This window comes from Stegodyphus dumicola, chromosome 1 (genome assembly GCF_044657685.1).
Source record: "Stegodyphus dumicola isolate Sdum_Otavi_A_Nest chromosome 1, ASM4465768v1".
Taxonomy (NCBI): Eukaryota; Metazoa; Arthropoda; class Arachnida; order Araneae; family Eresidae; genus Stegodyphus; species Stegodyphus dumicola.
The window spans coordinates 97,616,252-97,634,503 of NC_140768.1; the positions used below are offsets into that span (position 1 = coordinate 97,616,252).

Sequence of the window (18,252 nt, forward strand, 5' to 3'; positions counted from 1 at the left end):
TGAACTTAGAACTTTTCTTGGAATACTTAACTTTTATCGTCGTTATATAAAGGATGCAGCGAAGAATCAAGCATTGTTACATACGTATCTCAAGGGAGCTAAAAAGAGGGACAAACGTAAAATCGAATGTACTGAAGAAGCTGAAAAACAGTTTGAAACGTGCAAGAATGACCTGGTGAACACGGAACTGCTGTCTTTTCCCAATTCTGAACTACCTCTGGCGTTATTTACAGATGCTTCAGATACAGCGATTGGCTCAGTGTTGCAACAATATGAAAACTCCTCGTGGAAGCCAACAGCATTTTTTTCTAAAAAATTAAGTGATACTCAGCAAAAATATAGCACCTATGATAGAGAACTATTAAGCATGTATCTTTCAGTTAGACACTTTAAGCATTATCTAGAAGGAAGAGTATTTACAATTTATACAGATCACAAGGCCTTAATATTCGCCTTTCGTCAAAAACTTGACAAAGCAGTACCTAGACAGGCTCGCCAACTTCAATACATCTCCCAGTTTTCGACTGATATCAAATATGTAAAAGGTGAGAATAATATTGTGGCGGATACATTATCTAGAGTTAATGAAATTTCATCGATAGATTATGATAAAATTGCTGATGAAAGAACTCAAGATGAAGAACTGAAGAGTTTGCAAACCACTATTTCCTTGAATTTCAAGCAATGTTCTCTGCCTTCGGGGAAATATTTGTGGTGTGATACATCAACTAAACATATTCGGCCGTATATTCCTCAGGCTTTCAGAAAACACGTCTTTCAACGAATTCATGGTTTATCACATCCAGGAATAAAATAGACTATGAAATTAATGACATCAAAATTCATTTGGCCTAACATAAAAAAAAGATGTACAGTTGTGGACAAGAACCTGCATTCCTCGCCAAAAAGCTAAAATCAGTCGGCATACCAAACAAAATTAGATGAGTTTGAAGTACCACCAGGAAGATTTTCTGTCATCCATATCGATCTCAATAGTACCACTTGCACCATCTAAAGGGAATATTTATTGTCTTACTTGCATAGATAGATTTTCGAATTGGATGGAAGCAATTCCTTTAGAAAATATTTCCGCTGAGAACGTCGCAAGAGCCTTTTATAGCAACTGGATTGCGCGTTTCGGAACGCCAAGTAAACTCATTAGTGATCGTGGATCCCAATTTAAAAGTGATACATTACAAGCTTTGTCCAAAATCTGTAGCATCAATTTACAACACACTACTGCCTACCACCCGTCGTGTAATGGCAAAGTTGAGCGGCTTCATCGAACATTAAAAACAGCATTAAAAGCCCACAACAACATATCTTGGACGGACACGTTACCAACAGTACTTTTGGGTTTGCGTACTGTTAAATATAGTTTGCAAAAGATTTAGCTTTATCTTCTTTTGTATATGAAATTCCACTGTAACGAAAGTTCTATATCAAAGTCGAATCACTCATAATCCAAAGGACGAGATGCATGGCCTGGAGGGTTTTCCATAAATTTTAATTAAACTTAATATTTACATATATACAATGTTGGCTAAAATGCCTGAATCGAATATTTAATGCTCAAGAGGCAAGAACTGAATAGTTCCAGCTAATATCTAAATCGAATTCTATTGCGTAGTGCATCGAAATTCTACCTTCAAGAAGAAGAATATTTTTTCAAGTCACGTGTTCAGAAGGGGAAAGGTTAAGTAAGCCAATAGATGGACTCCTAACGCCATCTCTTGGCGATATCAAAGAATATTCCTTAACACACTCCCCACCTGAACTCTGACAAGAGTTCATCTAACTCAGTTACACATACAATCAAGTACATAAATCACTATTCTATAAAAATATCAAAAAATACTAATTAGTCAAACACTTCAATTCCAATACAGTTATCAAATAATAAATGTTATAACTAATAAATGAACTAAATTTTAAAATAATTTCCACTTAACTGAACAAACTTAACTAACGATTTAATCATTAATAGACAAAAAAAGAAAGAAGCATAACTAAATCGTTAAAGTTCAAAATATCTAAAGTTCAAGAGGATATAGATGTTGAACAGTACGTTTTAAAGTCCCATTACCAGTTTTTAATTCGAATGATCGGATTTTACCATCACGTCCAGTAATAATTTTTATGATTCTACCAAGTTTCCATAAGAGTTTGTTTTTATTATCTCCTTCGACTAAAACAACATCTCCTACTTTTAGTTCTGGTTGAAGTTGCGGATTCTTCAAGAAATGGGCAGTTCTAAGATCTAATAAATATTGTTGCTTCCATTTCCACCACAACTGTTTTAACAGCAATTCTTGATAACGCTTTCTTTTTAACAGCGTTTCTCTTGTCGTTTCGCTACCGATGATTCTAGCAAAGGTCAAAGGATACTTCAAATCAGTTTGTCCAATGTTTAAGAAGTGCATTGGAGTCAACGGTTGCGGCTCGTCTCTAATTTGTCTAATTTGTCACCTTCTCTAATTTGTCGTTGTAAACGTAACTTAGAGGTCGTGAATTAAGAACTGACTCCACTTCGACAAGTAGTGTAGACATTTCTTCGAAAGTCAACAATGCTTTTCCTACGATTTTTCTTAAACATTCTTTAACAGATCTAACAAGTCTCTCATAAAACCCTCCCCACCATGGGGCTCGTTCAATTATAAATTTCCAATGGATTCTTTCTTTGGCAATGAAATTCTTGAATTTGTCATCTTTTAAAACTTTTGAAAAATTCTCAAGTTCTTTCTTTGCCCTCTTAAAGGTCTTGGCGTTGTCAGAGTAGATGATTACGCAGTTTCCTCTTCTGCTCAAAAATCTGCGAAATGCAAGTAAAAAGGATTCTGTTGACATATCTGATACAAGTTCTAAGTGTACAGCTCGGGTTACTGCACAAACGAACAAAACAATATAGGATTTTCGAATGTCTTTAGAATTCTTTACGTAAACTGGTCCGGCGAAATCAATTCCACAGACTGCAAATGGAGGCGATTCTTGGATTCTATCCTTTGGTAAGGGTGCTGTCATCTGGTCTGCTGGTTTAGCTAAATATTTTTGGCAAATTATACAACCTTTTAATGCTTTTTTGACTAACTGTCGTCCTTTAGGAATCCAGAAGCGTGATCTGACTTTAGCTAAAGTTGCAGCAATTCTTCCATGCATTATCTTCTCATGTTCTTTGCATACAATCAGAATCGTTAGTCGAGAATTTTTAGGTAAGATTATTGGATGTTTGTTATCTAGTGAGAAGTCAGAAAATTCCAGTCTTCCTCTCAACCTCATGATTTCCTTTTCATCAATGTAAGGAAGAAAATTATACAAAGGAGAATTTTTTCCAACTGAATTACCTTCTTTGAGGGATTTATATTCTTCGGCAAAAAACTTCTTTTGCTCTGATCTTATCCAGAAATTTTCTGCTTCTTGTAACTCTTCAGCTGTGAGAGTTCCTTGAATGTCGCTAGTTTTTCTTAATTTTCTAATGAAACGTGTTGTCCAAGCAGTGACTCTTAACACCTTCTCTAATTTGCTATATTTTGATATGTCGAAAATATCATCTGCACTTTTCTCGATTGTACATTCAAGTTGATGTATATCACCGGATCTCTTTCGGTATTCCAGCTTGTTTTCATCTATTGTTTCTTTAATATCTAATCTTGGCCAAAGTTCGTGAGGGAGTTGAAGCCACTGGGGACCTTGCGTCCAAATGGTCTCATTTATTAACTTGGAAATCTTCGTTCCCCGAGATACGAGATCGGCAGGGTTGTCGACACCTGGGCAATAATGCCAATCTTGAGGTGAACTCAATTTTTGTATTTCTTCGACACGATTCCTGACAAAGGGTTTGAAGGCTTCAGGTTGTTTCTGGATCCAAAAATAAGTAATTGTTGAGTCTGTCCAAAAATAGCACGGAATTCTCAATTTCAGTGCTTTCAGAATATTGCTGACTAACTTAACTGATAACAATGCCCCCATTAATTCTAACCTCGGTAAAGTTAGGGATTTTAGTGGGGCTACCCTATTTTTAGAAGAGACAAAGGCCGTTTTGATTTCTTTATTTTCTGTCGTGAAACGTAAATATGCGACTGTACCATAGGCTTTGACACTTGCATCTGAAAAGCAATGTAATTCGAGATTTTCGACATTAATGTTCGAGTGCATGAAAAGGTAACGAGAGATGGAGAATTCAGCCATTTGAGGTAGCTCTTCACACCACCTTCTCCATTCAGAGGACAAATCTTCAGGTAACGGTTCATCCCAATCTATTTGTGACAACCAAATCTTCTGTATTAAGCACTTTATTCTAACAGTGAAAGGTCCTAAAATTCCAATCGGATCGAATATCCGACCCAACACTTGTAGAAGAAATCGTTTTGTTTCTATTGGTTTAGATGTGAAAGACAATAAGTTCCGAACATCAAAATACAGTAAGTCCTTTGAATTATCCCATGCCATACCTAAGACTTTAAATGCGAAATTTTCTGTATTAAAATCTTCAGGATTTTCATCTGGAACGATACCCTTTTTTACCCACAATTCATGTAATTGTCTCGAGTTACTATGCCATTTGTGAAGCTGCATGCTTGCTTCCTTAAATATTTGGACCGATTCTAGACTCGTAGTTAATGCTTCATTGATCGTTGGTTGGCTTCCAATCACATCATCTACATATACGTTCTCATTCAAAAAGTTAACCGTTGTAGGATAAAGTTTATTATATTTTTTCAGATGATGTTTAATGGTAGCGGCTAATAGAAATGGACTACTATTTATTCCGAATAAAACTCTAGTGAACCTATATATATCAGGAGAAATGGTTTCATCATTAGGGAAATCGGAAAACAGAAACCTGGTTGCGTCTCGATCTTTTTCATGTATGAGAATCTGTAAAAAGGCTTGTTTTATATCTGCGGTGAAGGCTATTAAATTATACCGAAATCTTAACAATATTTCGAATATTTCAGGGTATAAATTTGGCCCAACATGTAGACAGTCATTTAAAGAAATGGATCCTGGGGCATGCGATGATGCATCATAAACAATACGTAATTTACTTGTAGCTCGATCCTCGCGTATAACTTCCCTATGTGGCAAGTAAAACACGACATCCTCTTCATTTCGCGAGCACAAAACTTTTCATACTTCCACTATCCAAGAGAAGTCTGGCAAACACCTTTTCCTTAGCTGTTTTAACTTTTATCGTGCAAGTCTGTAAAAGAATTGTATTATTTGCATTATGTGAAACGGCCGAAACAATTTCTTCTTTCAGTTCCTTAGTTTGTGTATCATTTTTCGAAATTAATATACTGTCCTTTTTATCACTTGGTGTATTTTTAACTATCGAACTGGATTTAAAACATATGGCTTCTGAATGTTTACCTTTGCAAATTTTACAAACTTTAGTTTGGCGTTGCCGGCACTGTGAGATTTTGTGTTTAGGGGCCAGGCAAAGAAGACAACGCGCTTGTTTTTTTAAAATATCTCTCTTCTCATTAACTGTAAGGCATAAACAGGACTCTGAGTCATGGTTTTGAAAACAAAAAATGCAGTTTCGATTTGATGACGCGGCTGCCATAAATTCATGTGTGGTGACAGTTTGTTTATGTTTCAGCGTCGGTGGATATCTGTTCCTTTCATTTCCGGGTTTGACTTGCGTGGGAAGGATAACGAATTAATCTTTTCTCGCGATTCTATTTCTAATCGGAGAAAGTCTAGAAATTTGTTTAAATCATAGGTTGAAGGATTTTCAGTATTTGTACGATGAAATTCTAAAGTTATATTGTTCGGGACAATTTTCATCAAAATTGGAATAAACATGTTGGAATATGTTTCTGGTTTCACACCGAATGCTAAAAGGCTTCTGACTTGAACGTTAATTGTATCATAAAGTTTTCGCAATTTTGTCACTTCACTTGAACTTTGAACGGGATTTAAATTTAAGAGATTAGAAATGTGTGTATTGATAATAAGGTCACTTTGGCCGAATCTATTTTTAAGAATGTCTATAGCAGAGTCATAATTAGCCTCTGAGATTGAGAGACCTTCTATGGCTGATGCTGCGTTTCCACATAAATAAGTTCTCAAATAATTAAATTTTTCTGTCTTCGAAAGTGTAACATTGTCATGAATAGTGACCTTGAATGAATTCCAAAAATTCATCCAATCGTTATAATCTCCGGAAAATTTGTGAATTAACAGTTTGGGCAATTTCACATTGCCTTCAATCTGTCTTTTGGTTTCAACTTCTGTAGATGAATTATTTAAATTCGTGTTGATATTTTGAGTATTGTATTTCCTTAAATAACGGTTGATTTTAGACTTCGCTATTATTATTTTATCGTTATATTCCATAGAAGTGTTAATATCTGAATCTAATTTTGATTCATCTTCAATCAAATTTTGTATTTTTTCATTTAAATCATGTAGTTCCGTTTCTTTACTATTTAACAATTCCAAACAATTTTCTAACTCTTCTTGTTTTTCTTCTTTTAAATACACATCTACATTTTTAATAATTTGAGTTACAGAAGCACGTATATGTGCTCGATTCTTAATTAGTGTCTTCTGTTCCATTTTAATAAATTATCAAAGGAGACTTACCGCGAGAAGTCTTCGCTTACAAAGCTTATCCAAAAGGCGAAAAACACAAATTTTCAAATTAATCAGATTCTTTTCTGGGGCCGATGCACCATTATGTAACGAAAGTTCTATATCAAAGTCGAATCACTCATAATCCAAAGGACGAGATGCATGGCCTGGAGGGTTTTCCATAAATTTTAATTAAACTTAATATTTACATATATACAATGTTGGCTAAAATGCCTGAATCGAATATTTAATTCTCAAGAGGCAAGAACTGAATAGTTCCAGCTAATATCTAAATCGAATTCTATTGCGTAGTGCATCGAAATTCTACCTTCAAGAAGAAGAATATTTTTTCAAGTCACGTGTTCAGAAGGGGAAAGGTCAAGTAAGCCAATAGATGGACTCCTAACGCCATCTCTTGGCGATATCAAAGAATATTCCTTAACACCACTAGGTCCATGGATAGGTGGGATAGGTTTTAAGGTTTCTTGAATTTGCGGGAAATGTCAAATAGGGAATTGTCCTCTATAGCTAGGTTATTTAGGAAATTGGTCCATTTTTGGTTTTTGAAGTTCTTGATTCTTGTGTTTATTTCTTTTTGCATAGAGTTTAGTTCGCGTTTGAGTTGTGTACCCCTGGTGGTTTGCCATCTTTTACGGATCCGGTTTCCCTCTTTAATACTATTTCTTATATCGCCAGGCAGGAGGAAGAAAGGCTTGTTCACATAAAAAGTATTGGTGGCTTCCTTTAAAGCAGAATCGATGCAGTTGGTAAATTTTGAGACTTCGTGTTCTAAATCTTCTTTGTTGTTGATGCATGGGTTTCCTTGATTGGAGTTATTCAGAATTTCAGAGTATTTTTATCCAATTTGTAACTCTTATACTTTTGTCAAGTGAGGGGTGGTATTTATTAATAGGGATTTCAAATACAATGGGGTTGTGGTCGGAAGACAGGGCTGGAATGACAGAGATATTGCATCTGTTAGTAATGTTATTTGAGATGAAGAAGTCAATTGTGGTGGCGCTATTGTACCCGTAATGGGTGGGCTCGTCTGGGGCATGAATGTTATAATTATTTGATTGAATGACTTTAAATATGTCATTTCCTTTTTTGTTAGCAGGTCCTCGGTTCCAGCAGGGGTGTTTGGCGTTGAAGTCCCCTCCGACAATGGTAGAAGTATTAGAATTGAATTAAGGAGGTGAATCAGTTCTTGTGCGCTGGGATTATTATTTGGTGGAATGTATATATTAGAAATTTTGAATTTTTTATGTTCTATTGCAATTTCTATTGTGTTACTTTCGAAAGTGGTGCTAGGATTAGGAATTTGAGAGTTGTTGGAGACGGCTGCTGCAGACAGACGATTACGTAACTGCTCGGCGAAGGTCGACAGAAGGAGCGCCGCATTTGATTGGACTATTTTCTATTATTCTAATTTTTTCCCCTTTAACTGCGAACCAAGCGGGGAAATTCCCTTTTCGCTCAGTTATATGTATGCACTTGATAGAGTAATGTAATGTTTTCAGCTTGTGTGAGATATCCATATTAAATCTTTATATTAATAATCCCTGTTGTGATTATTTAATTTGTAACCTGTACGTTGTAGCCCTGTGAGTTGCAACATAGTAAATCTGGCGTCCGCGACAATTTTTGATGAAATATGGATATAAAAGTCTTGAAAGCAAAACGAAAGTCGCTGAGAACAGCGTTTACGGTATGCTGCAACGATATAGCTCAGAAGATCGAAAACAAAAGTTTAGGAAGTGACGAAGTCAATACGTTGTTTCGGAGGATTCAAGACAAATTCACACGCTTGGAAACAACTCAAGAAGAAGTTTCGAATTTGTTGTTGAGTGATGATGCCCTTCAAGATGAATATTCCGAAGATTTTTTGAAAGCAAAAGAATACCGAGACAAGTTCTGCTTAATTTGTTCGCTGTTAGAAAATACAAAGAAGGGAAATTCGGTTACGGAAGGAACAACAACCGAGCAAAAAAGGAAATTTAAGCTTCCGAAACTTGAATTGAGGAAATTTAGTGGAGAACCGAAAGACTTTTTTGCTTTTTGGTCCCAGTTTGGAAAAATTCACAACAACCTATCAATTGTGAATGAAGACAAATTTCAATATCTGTTGCAATGTGTGGTAGCAGATTCTAAAGAGGCATGACTGGTAACAAGTTTTTCCGTCAACTAAAGAAAATTATTCAAAGGTAATTGCACAACTTAAAGAACGCTTCGGGAGAGATGAACTTTTGGTTCAACTTTATGTACGGGATCTACTTTCCATAGTCATGAAAAATGCTGCTGCTAGGATTAAAGTAGATTTAGCTGAACTTTATGATTTACTTGAAAGCAAGCTTATGGCACTCGAAAGCCTCGGTAGAACTAAGGAAAAATTTGCAGAATTTTTGGAACCACTTGTTGAGTCCTGTTTACCCGAGACTGTTCTTCGTGTGTGGAAAAGAAGCCGCTCGATGGAAGATAGTGCGCGTTCATTGAATAAACTTTTGTGCTTTCTTCGAAACGAAGTGCAAAATGAGGAAATGATTAAGCTCGCTCGTACCGGGTTGGGAACTTCACGTTCTGTACATTTGCGTCCCCATTGTGATGATCCGGGTTGCTCTACAGCTGCTGCCTTGGTAAATGTTCATAACAATACAGGTAGGCAAAATTTACGTTGTATTTTTTGTGAGAAATCCCACAATTCTGCCGAATGTGTTTCTGCTCTCAAAATGTCTTTAGAAGATAAACGAAATCTTTTGGTGCAAAAGCGCGCCTGTTTTCGCTACTTACGACTTGGACATAGTTCACGGGCATGCAAAAATAACGTAAAATGTTTAAAACGTGATAAATTTCACTATACCATTATGTGCTCAAATGGCGAACCTGTAAAGGCAAATGAAACTGACAGTACTGTTATTTCAAGTAATGTGTTGTCTAATCAGTCAACTGTAAATGAAAATGTGTACTTGCAAACACATGTTTTAAAAATAGTATTTGAGGGTAGACAACTTACAGTTCGTACGATTTTGGACAATGGTTCTCAGAAATCTTATCTTTCAGAAAGGGTTATCGCGTTTTTGCAACTGCGTCCTAAATCGAAACAAACCATTATACACGGTTTGTTTGGGGGGAGAGAGACATGTCCTCATTCCCATTTAGTATTTGATGTTAATTTAAGAAATTTTTAGGGCACTTATGACCATAACTTTGAAGAACTTTCTCAAAACAAAATATATGGATGTGTTCCAAAAGTAGTTGATCCCAATACTCTAAAAGAATTAAAAGAAAGAAATATTACCTTGTCTGATTTGCAAGCTAAAGAATATGACATTGAATTGCTTTTAGGAGGAGATGCCATTGGGGACATTATTACTGGCAGCTCTCTGAAACTGAACTCAGGTGTAACTGTAGTTGAGACTAAATTCGGATACACTGTGATTAGTAAAGTAAACAGCTTATCTAAAGAACCTACTTCAGCTGCTGTTCCAGCATTACTACAAAATAATTTGTGCAATAATGTAGTTTCGTTGCATTGTGCTAATCTTAGCGTAACCTAACTCTGGAATTTAAATGCCATTGGCATAAGAGACCCAACGGAAGATGTTAAACGTAAACTTGCTCACTCTGACACCGTTAAGCAATTTAAAGAGAATTTAAATGTTCTTCCTGATGGCCGATATGAATTGCCACTACCCTTTAAATCTGAAATTCTGTTACCTAACAATAAGTCTATGACTTTTAAAAGGCATCAAAGAATGTGTCAACGAATTAATGAGGATAATCAGTTAGATGACTATAAGGTAGTTTTTAAGCAACGGAAAGACCTCACAGTAATAGAAAAGGTTCCTGAAACTGAAATTGATAATTTGAGTTATTATTTGCCCCATAGACCTGTTATAAAGCATGCTAGCCAGACAATGAAGGAAAGGCTGGTGTTCGACGATTAAGCCCGAGAGAGAAATCAACCATCCCTTAATGATTGTTTAAATAGAGGGGCGAATTTAATTGAACTCATACCTGATATAATTGACAGGTTTAGATTGTATTCTGTTGGTTTATCATCGGATATTGAAAAAGCATTTCTTCAGTTGAGTTTTATCCCAGAACATAGAGATTATTTGAGGTTCTTTCTTCCAACTCTTTAAGAACCTATAATTTACAGACACTGCAGAGTGGGTCAAGGACAGTGTGTGATTGTCTTATGCTTTTGCTTCTTTTCCGGTGTTTTACTTCGTCCCCAAAGTTATGCGTTTTATCAAGTGCTTCTAAAGTGATTGATTTTTAGTGTTCTAATTGATGTGTATGCGAACTCTTAAATTCAAGATTTTGTGATTGGAATGCTAACACGCTCAAAAACGGCAAAAATGTCAACTGATAAGCAAGAATCCGTAGCTATTGTGGATACAGTGAAATTTCAATTCCCTATTTTTGACGGCACAAGTACAAATTTTCCAATAGACAAATATTTTCTATTGTTTGAAGAGAAATGTGCCGCAAAGAACATTCCAGAAAAGGAAAAGAAATTTGTTTTCTCGAAGTGTATTAGAGGAGAGGCTTTAGCCCTCTATTTATGTGATTGTTTAGATAAAGACTGGAACAATATAAAGGATATTTTCGAGACATATTTCACAACATCGGAATCTGTTACTTTTAGCGATTTTGTGTCTTTAAAATACGAGAAATTTAATAATATTGATGTTTATTTTCGCAATAAGTTGAAATTAGGAGCCAGCTTTAAACTAACAGATTCCACAATGGTGGAAGCACTTACGGAAGGACTTCCTGAGTCTCAAAGAATGTTGTTAACAGTGCAAAAAATAGACACACCGAAAGACTGGATTACTCTTGCTAGGAAACTGTTTCCAGTTCAGATGCCGTTGGATGGTCTAGGAAATAGCAATTACCAATTTGTTTCTCCAAGGCAAACTGTTCCGAGGTGCTATTATCCCAGACCAGTGACAGGCGTCTCAAGACCAGAAGAGGAAAATGCGTATCTTCACTGTCATTGGCTGTATACCACGTGACACTCCCGAAACGTTTTAGGCAAAGAATCTGTAAGAGATTCTTTGGTTTTAGGCGCTATTTCTGGTTTTTCGCCAACTGCAATTGTGTTTCTCGCCAATTGTTAGCGGTTTGTTTAAATCAAGGATATTGCTTTTTTTTTATTATCAAAATGGATATGTTTAAATGTAAATCTTGCAGTTCATCTTTTTATGCGAAAAGATATTTGAAAGCGCATGAGAAGCGTATGCACAAAGAATACACGAATTTAAATAATAAATTTGCACCATTTTCGTGTACGTATTGTACGAAGCAATTTTGTACAAAAAATTCTTTAGCTAAACATAGGATACGTATCCATAATATAAGGCGAAGTAATATTAAATGCGGCGAAGACGAATGCCGGGAACTATTTCCTACTACAGGAGATTTAAGATCTCACTTAGAGACTTGCCATAATTACAGCAATATGACCAAATGTATAAAACTGGAGTTTCAAAAAAAGCAAGGTATGCAATGAACTTTTTATTATTTTGTTTTCCTAGTTCAATTATAAATAAGCAAAATATATTGCGTAACTTCTGTATATAGCCCTTAATCTTTTTACATTAAAATTAAATAGCTTCATTAAAGCTAGTTCAGCAATACATTTATTTGAATAAACACCATATATATGGTATTATTAATTTAAGCTGTTTCAGCACACAAATATGCATTTATTTGAAAAAATTAACAAATTAATTACTTTGAAACATATAATTTCAGAACACTATAGTTTTAACAATTAAGATTATTTTTCTGTGTGGCTGCAATCTGCATATTTTTATTTACTAATCAGATGCCCTTATTATGAAAATTTATGCATTTATTTATTTATTACTTTTATTCATGGCTATCGGATGAAGAAAGAAAAACAAAGACTCATTTTGTGGTAGATTCATCTGGGCAGAAACATAAAAATTACACCAGGACGCTGTTTTGCTGCAATAGAAGTGGGACATACAAAGCAAAAGGCAAAGGTGAAAGACAGCTAAAAGCACAAGGGACTTCCAAAACAGGTTTCTCTTGCACAGCTACTGTCATACTAAAAGATTTTGGCAATCGTTTTGAAGCTGTATATTTTAAAGAACATTACAAGCATGAAAAATCCCTTTGTCATCTCCCTATTCCTAAACAAGAAAAGCAAAGTATAGCAGGCAAGTTATGTGTTAGACCGTATTTTGATTGTATTAATTTCTCTTAAATAAAACTATAATTACTTATGCAGTTGGAGCCTTTCTAGCTGTCATTAATATACAGGTGGTTCAAAATTCCAAAAGTGAATGAATTTTAATATTAATGAAGTTGATAACGAAAATCATTCATGGAAAATTCAGATTGGGAGAGAAACACGTGAGTGTGAAATTTAAAATTAGTCTTAACAGCAGACTTAATTTGCATAGATTTTAAATAAAATTATCAGCTTTGAGGACAATCAGACACAGGTATCTCTTCAGGAGTACAAAACTTTTGCAAAATGGAAGGAGTGGGTAGAGCAAAGTAAAGATGAACGTAACACTCTCTGTTGTGGAAAATAATAATGAAGCATGTAAAACCAAGATATTATAATTCTAAATGTGTTATGAAGGAATTAACACATTTATAATTCTAATATCTTAATTTGTTATATTTCATTACTGTTTTATCTGAATGGTTCAATGTTTGTGTTTCTCTGTCAACTGCTTTTAATATAAATTTGGATAATTCTCTTGAAGAAGAGGGACCTTGAAAATGCTGAAGTTTGATTCAAAATCTAGATGAAACTAAGATTAATATTTTGCCTGATTTAAAATTATGGTAAATTGTTTTCTCTTGTATTTATGAACAGCATATTAAATATTTATATAAAAGTGATTAATTATCTATATTTAAGTAACCTGAGATTTGTAACAATTGTTTTTCTTATTATTAAATTAAGTATCATATTTCTTACTAATCTACTGTATAGGCATATTTGTAAATTTAAAGATACTTTTTTTATTCCATTAGTTTTTAGTATATAAGATACATCTGTCATGATATTTACATTTTTCAGTAACTATATTACACTAATGAGCTAATAGTCAGTTTAGAGTTTTTGCCAGTAATCTATTGTCACATTTGTGAACAGGCGGTGTGGCTACACCGGACGTTGCCAGAGTGGACACGTACAATTTCGCGACCAGAGCAGACACTTCGAAACTCATCGTGGTTAGAGCTGCACATCTTTTCCCCATCTTAGAACAGATAAAGGGTGCAGATAAATAAGTAAATAAATACTTTTAAAAATTGCAAATATAATTTAAAACAGTATTTTAAGTGCCAAATCTTTTTTACCGATGTTTTCTGTTTTTGCACTCGATTATCGAATTACAATGATAAATACATTTTTGCCAATCATATTTAATTATTTATATGTATTTAAATTGTGATGATATTATAGTGCGAATGCATTTTAAACATAGCGAAATGTAATAAAAATAAAAACTTTTGTGTAAATATAAAATGTAATAAAAATAAAAATTTCAGGGATTTTGTGGAAAACTGTATTTTAGAGTCAAATATTAGAACAGGTGCAGTTACCATAAAATTAATTAGCTGCATTAATGTAAGTAAAAATAAATATTAGAAGTAAAATATACAAAACAGATACTAGTAAATAAATACTAGCTATCCTTTATTATAAAGGCATAAATATAATTTACAATTTAGTCCAACCTAGTTACAAAACTTAAAGATTTTAGACATTTTTCTAAATTGTTTGATGTTTCGAATTCTTTTAGGATGTTTTTAATTCTTTCATCCAATTTTACATATGCTTTTTTCCTTGTTATTTCAGGGTCGCCTAATTCTCTGGCTTTCAAATTAAAAGACACTTTTTTGTGTTTCTTCTTTTAGTATTTTAACTAATAAGTGCACAATAGGCTGGTTTCTGCCAGTGATTGTGTTTAATTTAGAATTCCACCTTTCAACAGAATTATTTGTCTTATGATGCTGTCCATGTACATTCCGTATTTTAATGGGCATATTTTGATTTTCCATTCACTACTCGACAAAAGAATCAATGAATGTGGTAAGTTTGTCAATGCTAAAAGCTTTTTCCTATACAATGCTCTAAGTATCATCTACATGTTCTATTGGCAAGTAAGCTAAGGCAGAAATCATTCTACAGACATGTCTTATATCTTCGTTCTCTTTATATTCCTTTATTACACCCATTTCTCCCCATTCATCTTATGTCACAAACATTGATTAAAATGAAAGTTACAACCGAATATAGTCGAACTGGGAAATTCTAACATACAGCTATTGATGGCTGCGGCTTCAAAATCAAATTTTATAATGTCCGGCTTCTACTTAGGGTACCAACATTTCACTTCCTGAAACATTGCAACTTACGTTGCTTGTGTCTTATAAGGCAGAAATGCAAAAAGCGCTGGATAAATATTGGTCTCAGTTGCTGTACTCCTTAAGTTGATGTTCAAATTTCAAAACACTTACTATTTTATATATTGTTGAAAGAATTGATTAGGGCAATGAAATGTTCATTAAAAAAAAATTTCAGTTGCAAGCTGATATTCTAATATCATACCATTGTTTGCATGGAATTCATATTTAGTAGGTATAAAATAATATAAAATTTTCTTTTCAAGTTCATATAAATGAAAAACTTTATTTTGCATATAGTATATATAATTTTTATCTCCTAATTATCTTTTTAAATTATTTCAGGTAAATTATTGCAGGGGGTGGAAGAGAAACGAATTTTGCAAGATGCAAGATTCTCTTCGAGAGATGATATTGAAACAAAACAGTTAATAATGAGAAAAGACCTGCATAACATTGAAAGGGATTTTGGTCTGAGCATTAATTCTAAAGGATTAATTTTAACAGATGATGAGACAAGTGTTTGGTCCTGGGTTAATACGATGTCGCAAATGGAATTCAACCCCGTTCTGATGTATAAACGTCAAGGAGAAAAATATGCAAATGTAAACGAAAATGATTTCATGTTAGCAATAATGACAGAATTTCAAAAAAAAATGTTGATAGAATTTGGTAATGATAGAATCTGTATTGATTCTACACATGGAATTTCTGCTTATGGATTTGAACTTGTAACATTGCTTGTCGTTGATAAGTATGAAGAGGGCATACCAGTTGCTTTCTTAATATCATCAACAGTATCAGAAAAAATTTTGGTAAACTTTTTTAACTGCATCAAAAAGATCATTGATATCAAGCCAAAGGTTTTCATGAGCGATGATGCTCCCATGTTCTATAATGCATGGGAGCATACATTTGGTTCTTGCCAAAAATTATTATGTGCTTGGCATGTGGACAGAGCATGGAAAGGTCATTTGAATTCTGTGCCAAAACATAAAAGACAAGCAGTGTACAAAACTTTAAAAACTTTAATGTATGAATTAGATGAAGAAATGTTCAACAAAATGTTAGAAACATTTTCTGAGCAACTATGTGAAGATGAAGACACGCGAGAATTCCATAAATATTTTATGACATACTATTTTGAAAGAGCCAAAATGTGGGCATACTGTTTCAGAAAAGGGGCTAAAATCAACACCAATATGTATGTTGAAACATTTCATCGGAAATTAAAATATATTTATTTAGATGGGAAGAAAACCAAACGGGTTGATAAATGTATCATCGAGTTAATTAATCTTGTCAATGATCAAAAGTTTGACACTTACATAAAATATCAGAAAGGAAAAATAACAAAGAAGACAACAAAAACATTTCAACGTCATAAAGCTGCTGAGCTTTTAAATGCTAACTGTGTAAAAAAAGATGATGTATGGGAAGTTTCATCAGAACTGGGAGAAAATTCTTATAAAATTATCAGAGATCATGTTTGTAATGATTTATGCCTCATAACTTGTAGACTTTGTTCATGCTGTTTAAAAGCTTATAAATGTACATGCCATGATTATTCTATTTTAAATAATATGTGTAAACATATACATTTTGTAATCATGTCTGAAAAAAAGACAGAACCTTATATAGGCCCTCTAAACAGAATACCTACTAGGAATAATTATGAATCTTTAACAGTAAGTAAAACATGCATTAGTGAACTTATTCAATCTTCATTTTCAGTTTCTGAAAAATTAAACTGCATTGAAAATATGGACATTAATCTTGCGACACAAATAAAAAAGCATTTAAATGCAATTGAACATTTATTAGAAGTTCCTTTGTTAGATAAAGCACATGCTTCAATTTCAAAAGAACCAACAAATAAAAAAATTGTTCCCCAAAAGAGATTTTATTCAGTTAAAAAACGAAAAGTGTGTAAAAAAGTACAGTTTGGAAATCCTTCAACAGCAGAAAAAAATAATACCAAACCTATTTTATTAAATCAATTAATTGTTAATTCAGATCCCAGCTATGATCATTTGTATTGCAGTGAATTGAATGCCAAAAGTTTAAAAGAAAAGTCACTAAATAATGTTTAAGAAAATTATGCTATTTAAGTATTTTTAAAATTTGTGTATTTATAACAAATTATTTGATTTTTATGTAACTAATCTGGATGTCTCATTTTAATTTAATTATGTATCTTATTATAAATTTAATAAAATTGTTATAACTGTTCTACTGTATATCTAAGCTATGCATTTATCCTATAATTAATCTACGCATACATTAAATCTATTTATAAAGTCATGCTTTATAATAACTATTCTACTGTAAATGTGAATTACACATTTATCATATACATAATCATTGTCCAGTTAGGTGATAGGATTGTTGATGTTTCTTTAAATAATGAGTCCAGATAAGCAGGATGGTATGAACAATTTATTAGGAGAATAGGCACAATACTATTACACACAGAACAAAAATGGCTGAAAACAAATCAAGGAGAATAGGGATATTTAGCAATTCACTTCTCATGAAATAAATTCTAAAGTTTCCTAAATCACTCTCTCAGGATAAATACTAACTGGTAATTCAGCTAACTGCAAAGTCTGGCACCTGATTCACAAGCTCTCTTGTTCTCAGACCCGTATTTATACTCTGCAGGATGTGTTATGCAAGATAAATGCAAAGTTCGTTATGACACGAAAACCTATTTTCGAAGCCCCTGTGACCAATTCATCCAGAAGTTTCTAGAGCCATGCTGCAACAGGCATCTCAAGATAGATAACGCAAAATGCTTATCTTTACTGTCATTGACTATATCACATGACAGTCCTGAAACGTTTTTGGCTCTATTTCTAGTTCTCCTCCAACTGCGTATCTCGTCAATTGTTAGCAGTTTGTTTAAATCAAAGAGCTTGCACTTTGCTTTTATTACTGAGATGGATATTTAAACATATCCATATTATATAAATATTTAAACGTAATGCAAATCTTGCAGTTCATCTTTCTATGTGATGAGATATTTAAAAGCACATAAACGTATGCACAAAGATACCGTCGCTAAAGTTACGCCATATTCGTCATCAATTTTAAGCAAACACAGAATATGCATTCATAACGTAATGTGAAAAAAATATTAAATTCAGTGAAGTAGGATGTCTAGAACTGTTTCTCACCACAGGAGATTTAAGATCTCACTTTTAAGTTAGTTTTAAGTCACTTTAAGATTAAGATTAAAGACTCGCCATAATTATAACAACATGATAA

The 18,252-nt window shown here is 33.6% G+C and overlaps 2 protein-coding genes across 3 annotated transcripts in view; one reads left to right on the plus strand and one right to left on the minus strand.

The window, feature by feature from the left end:
- Positions 1 to 18,252, minus strand: part of Polr3C (RNA polymerase III subunit C) — a 175,306-nt gene that overhangs the window by 152,229 nt on the left and 4,825 nt on the right. The gene's annotated exons all lie outside the window — the stretch shown is intronic.
- LOC118188988 (uncharacterized) lies at positions 8,865 to 17,222 on the plus strand. The gene is made up of 2 exons (XM_085812116.1): positions 8,865 to 9,234; positions 15,328 to 17,222. Exons 1-2 carry the CDS (start codon positions 8,865 to 8,867, stop codon positions 17,073 to 17,075), a joined length of 2,118 nt encoding a protein of 705 aa, XP_085668242.1. The 3' UTR covers positions 17,076 to 17,222.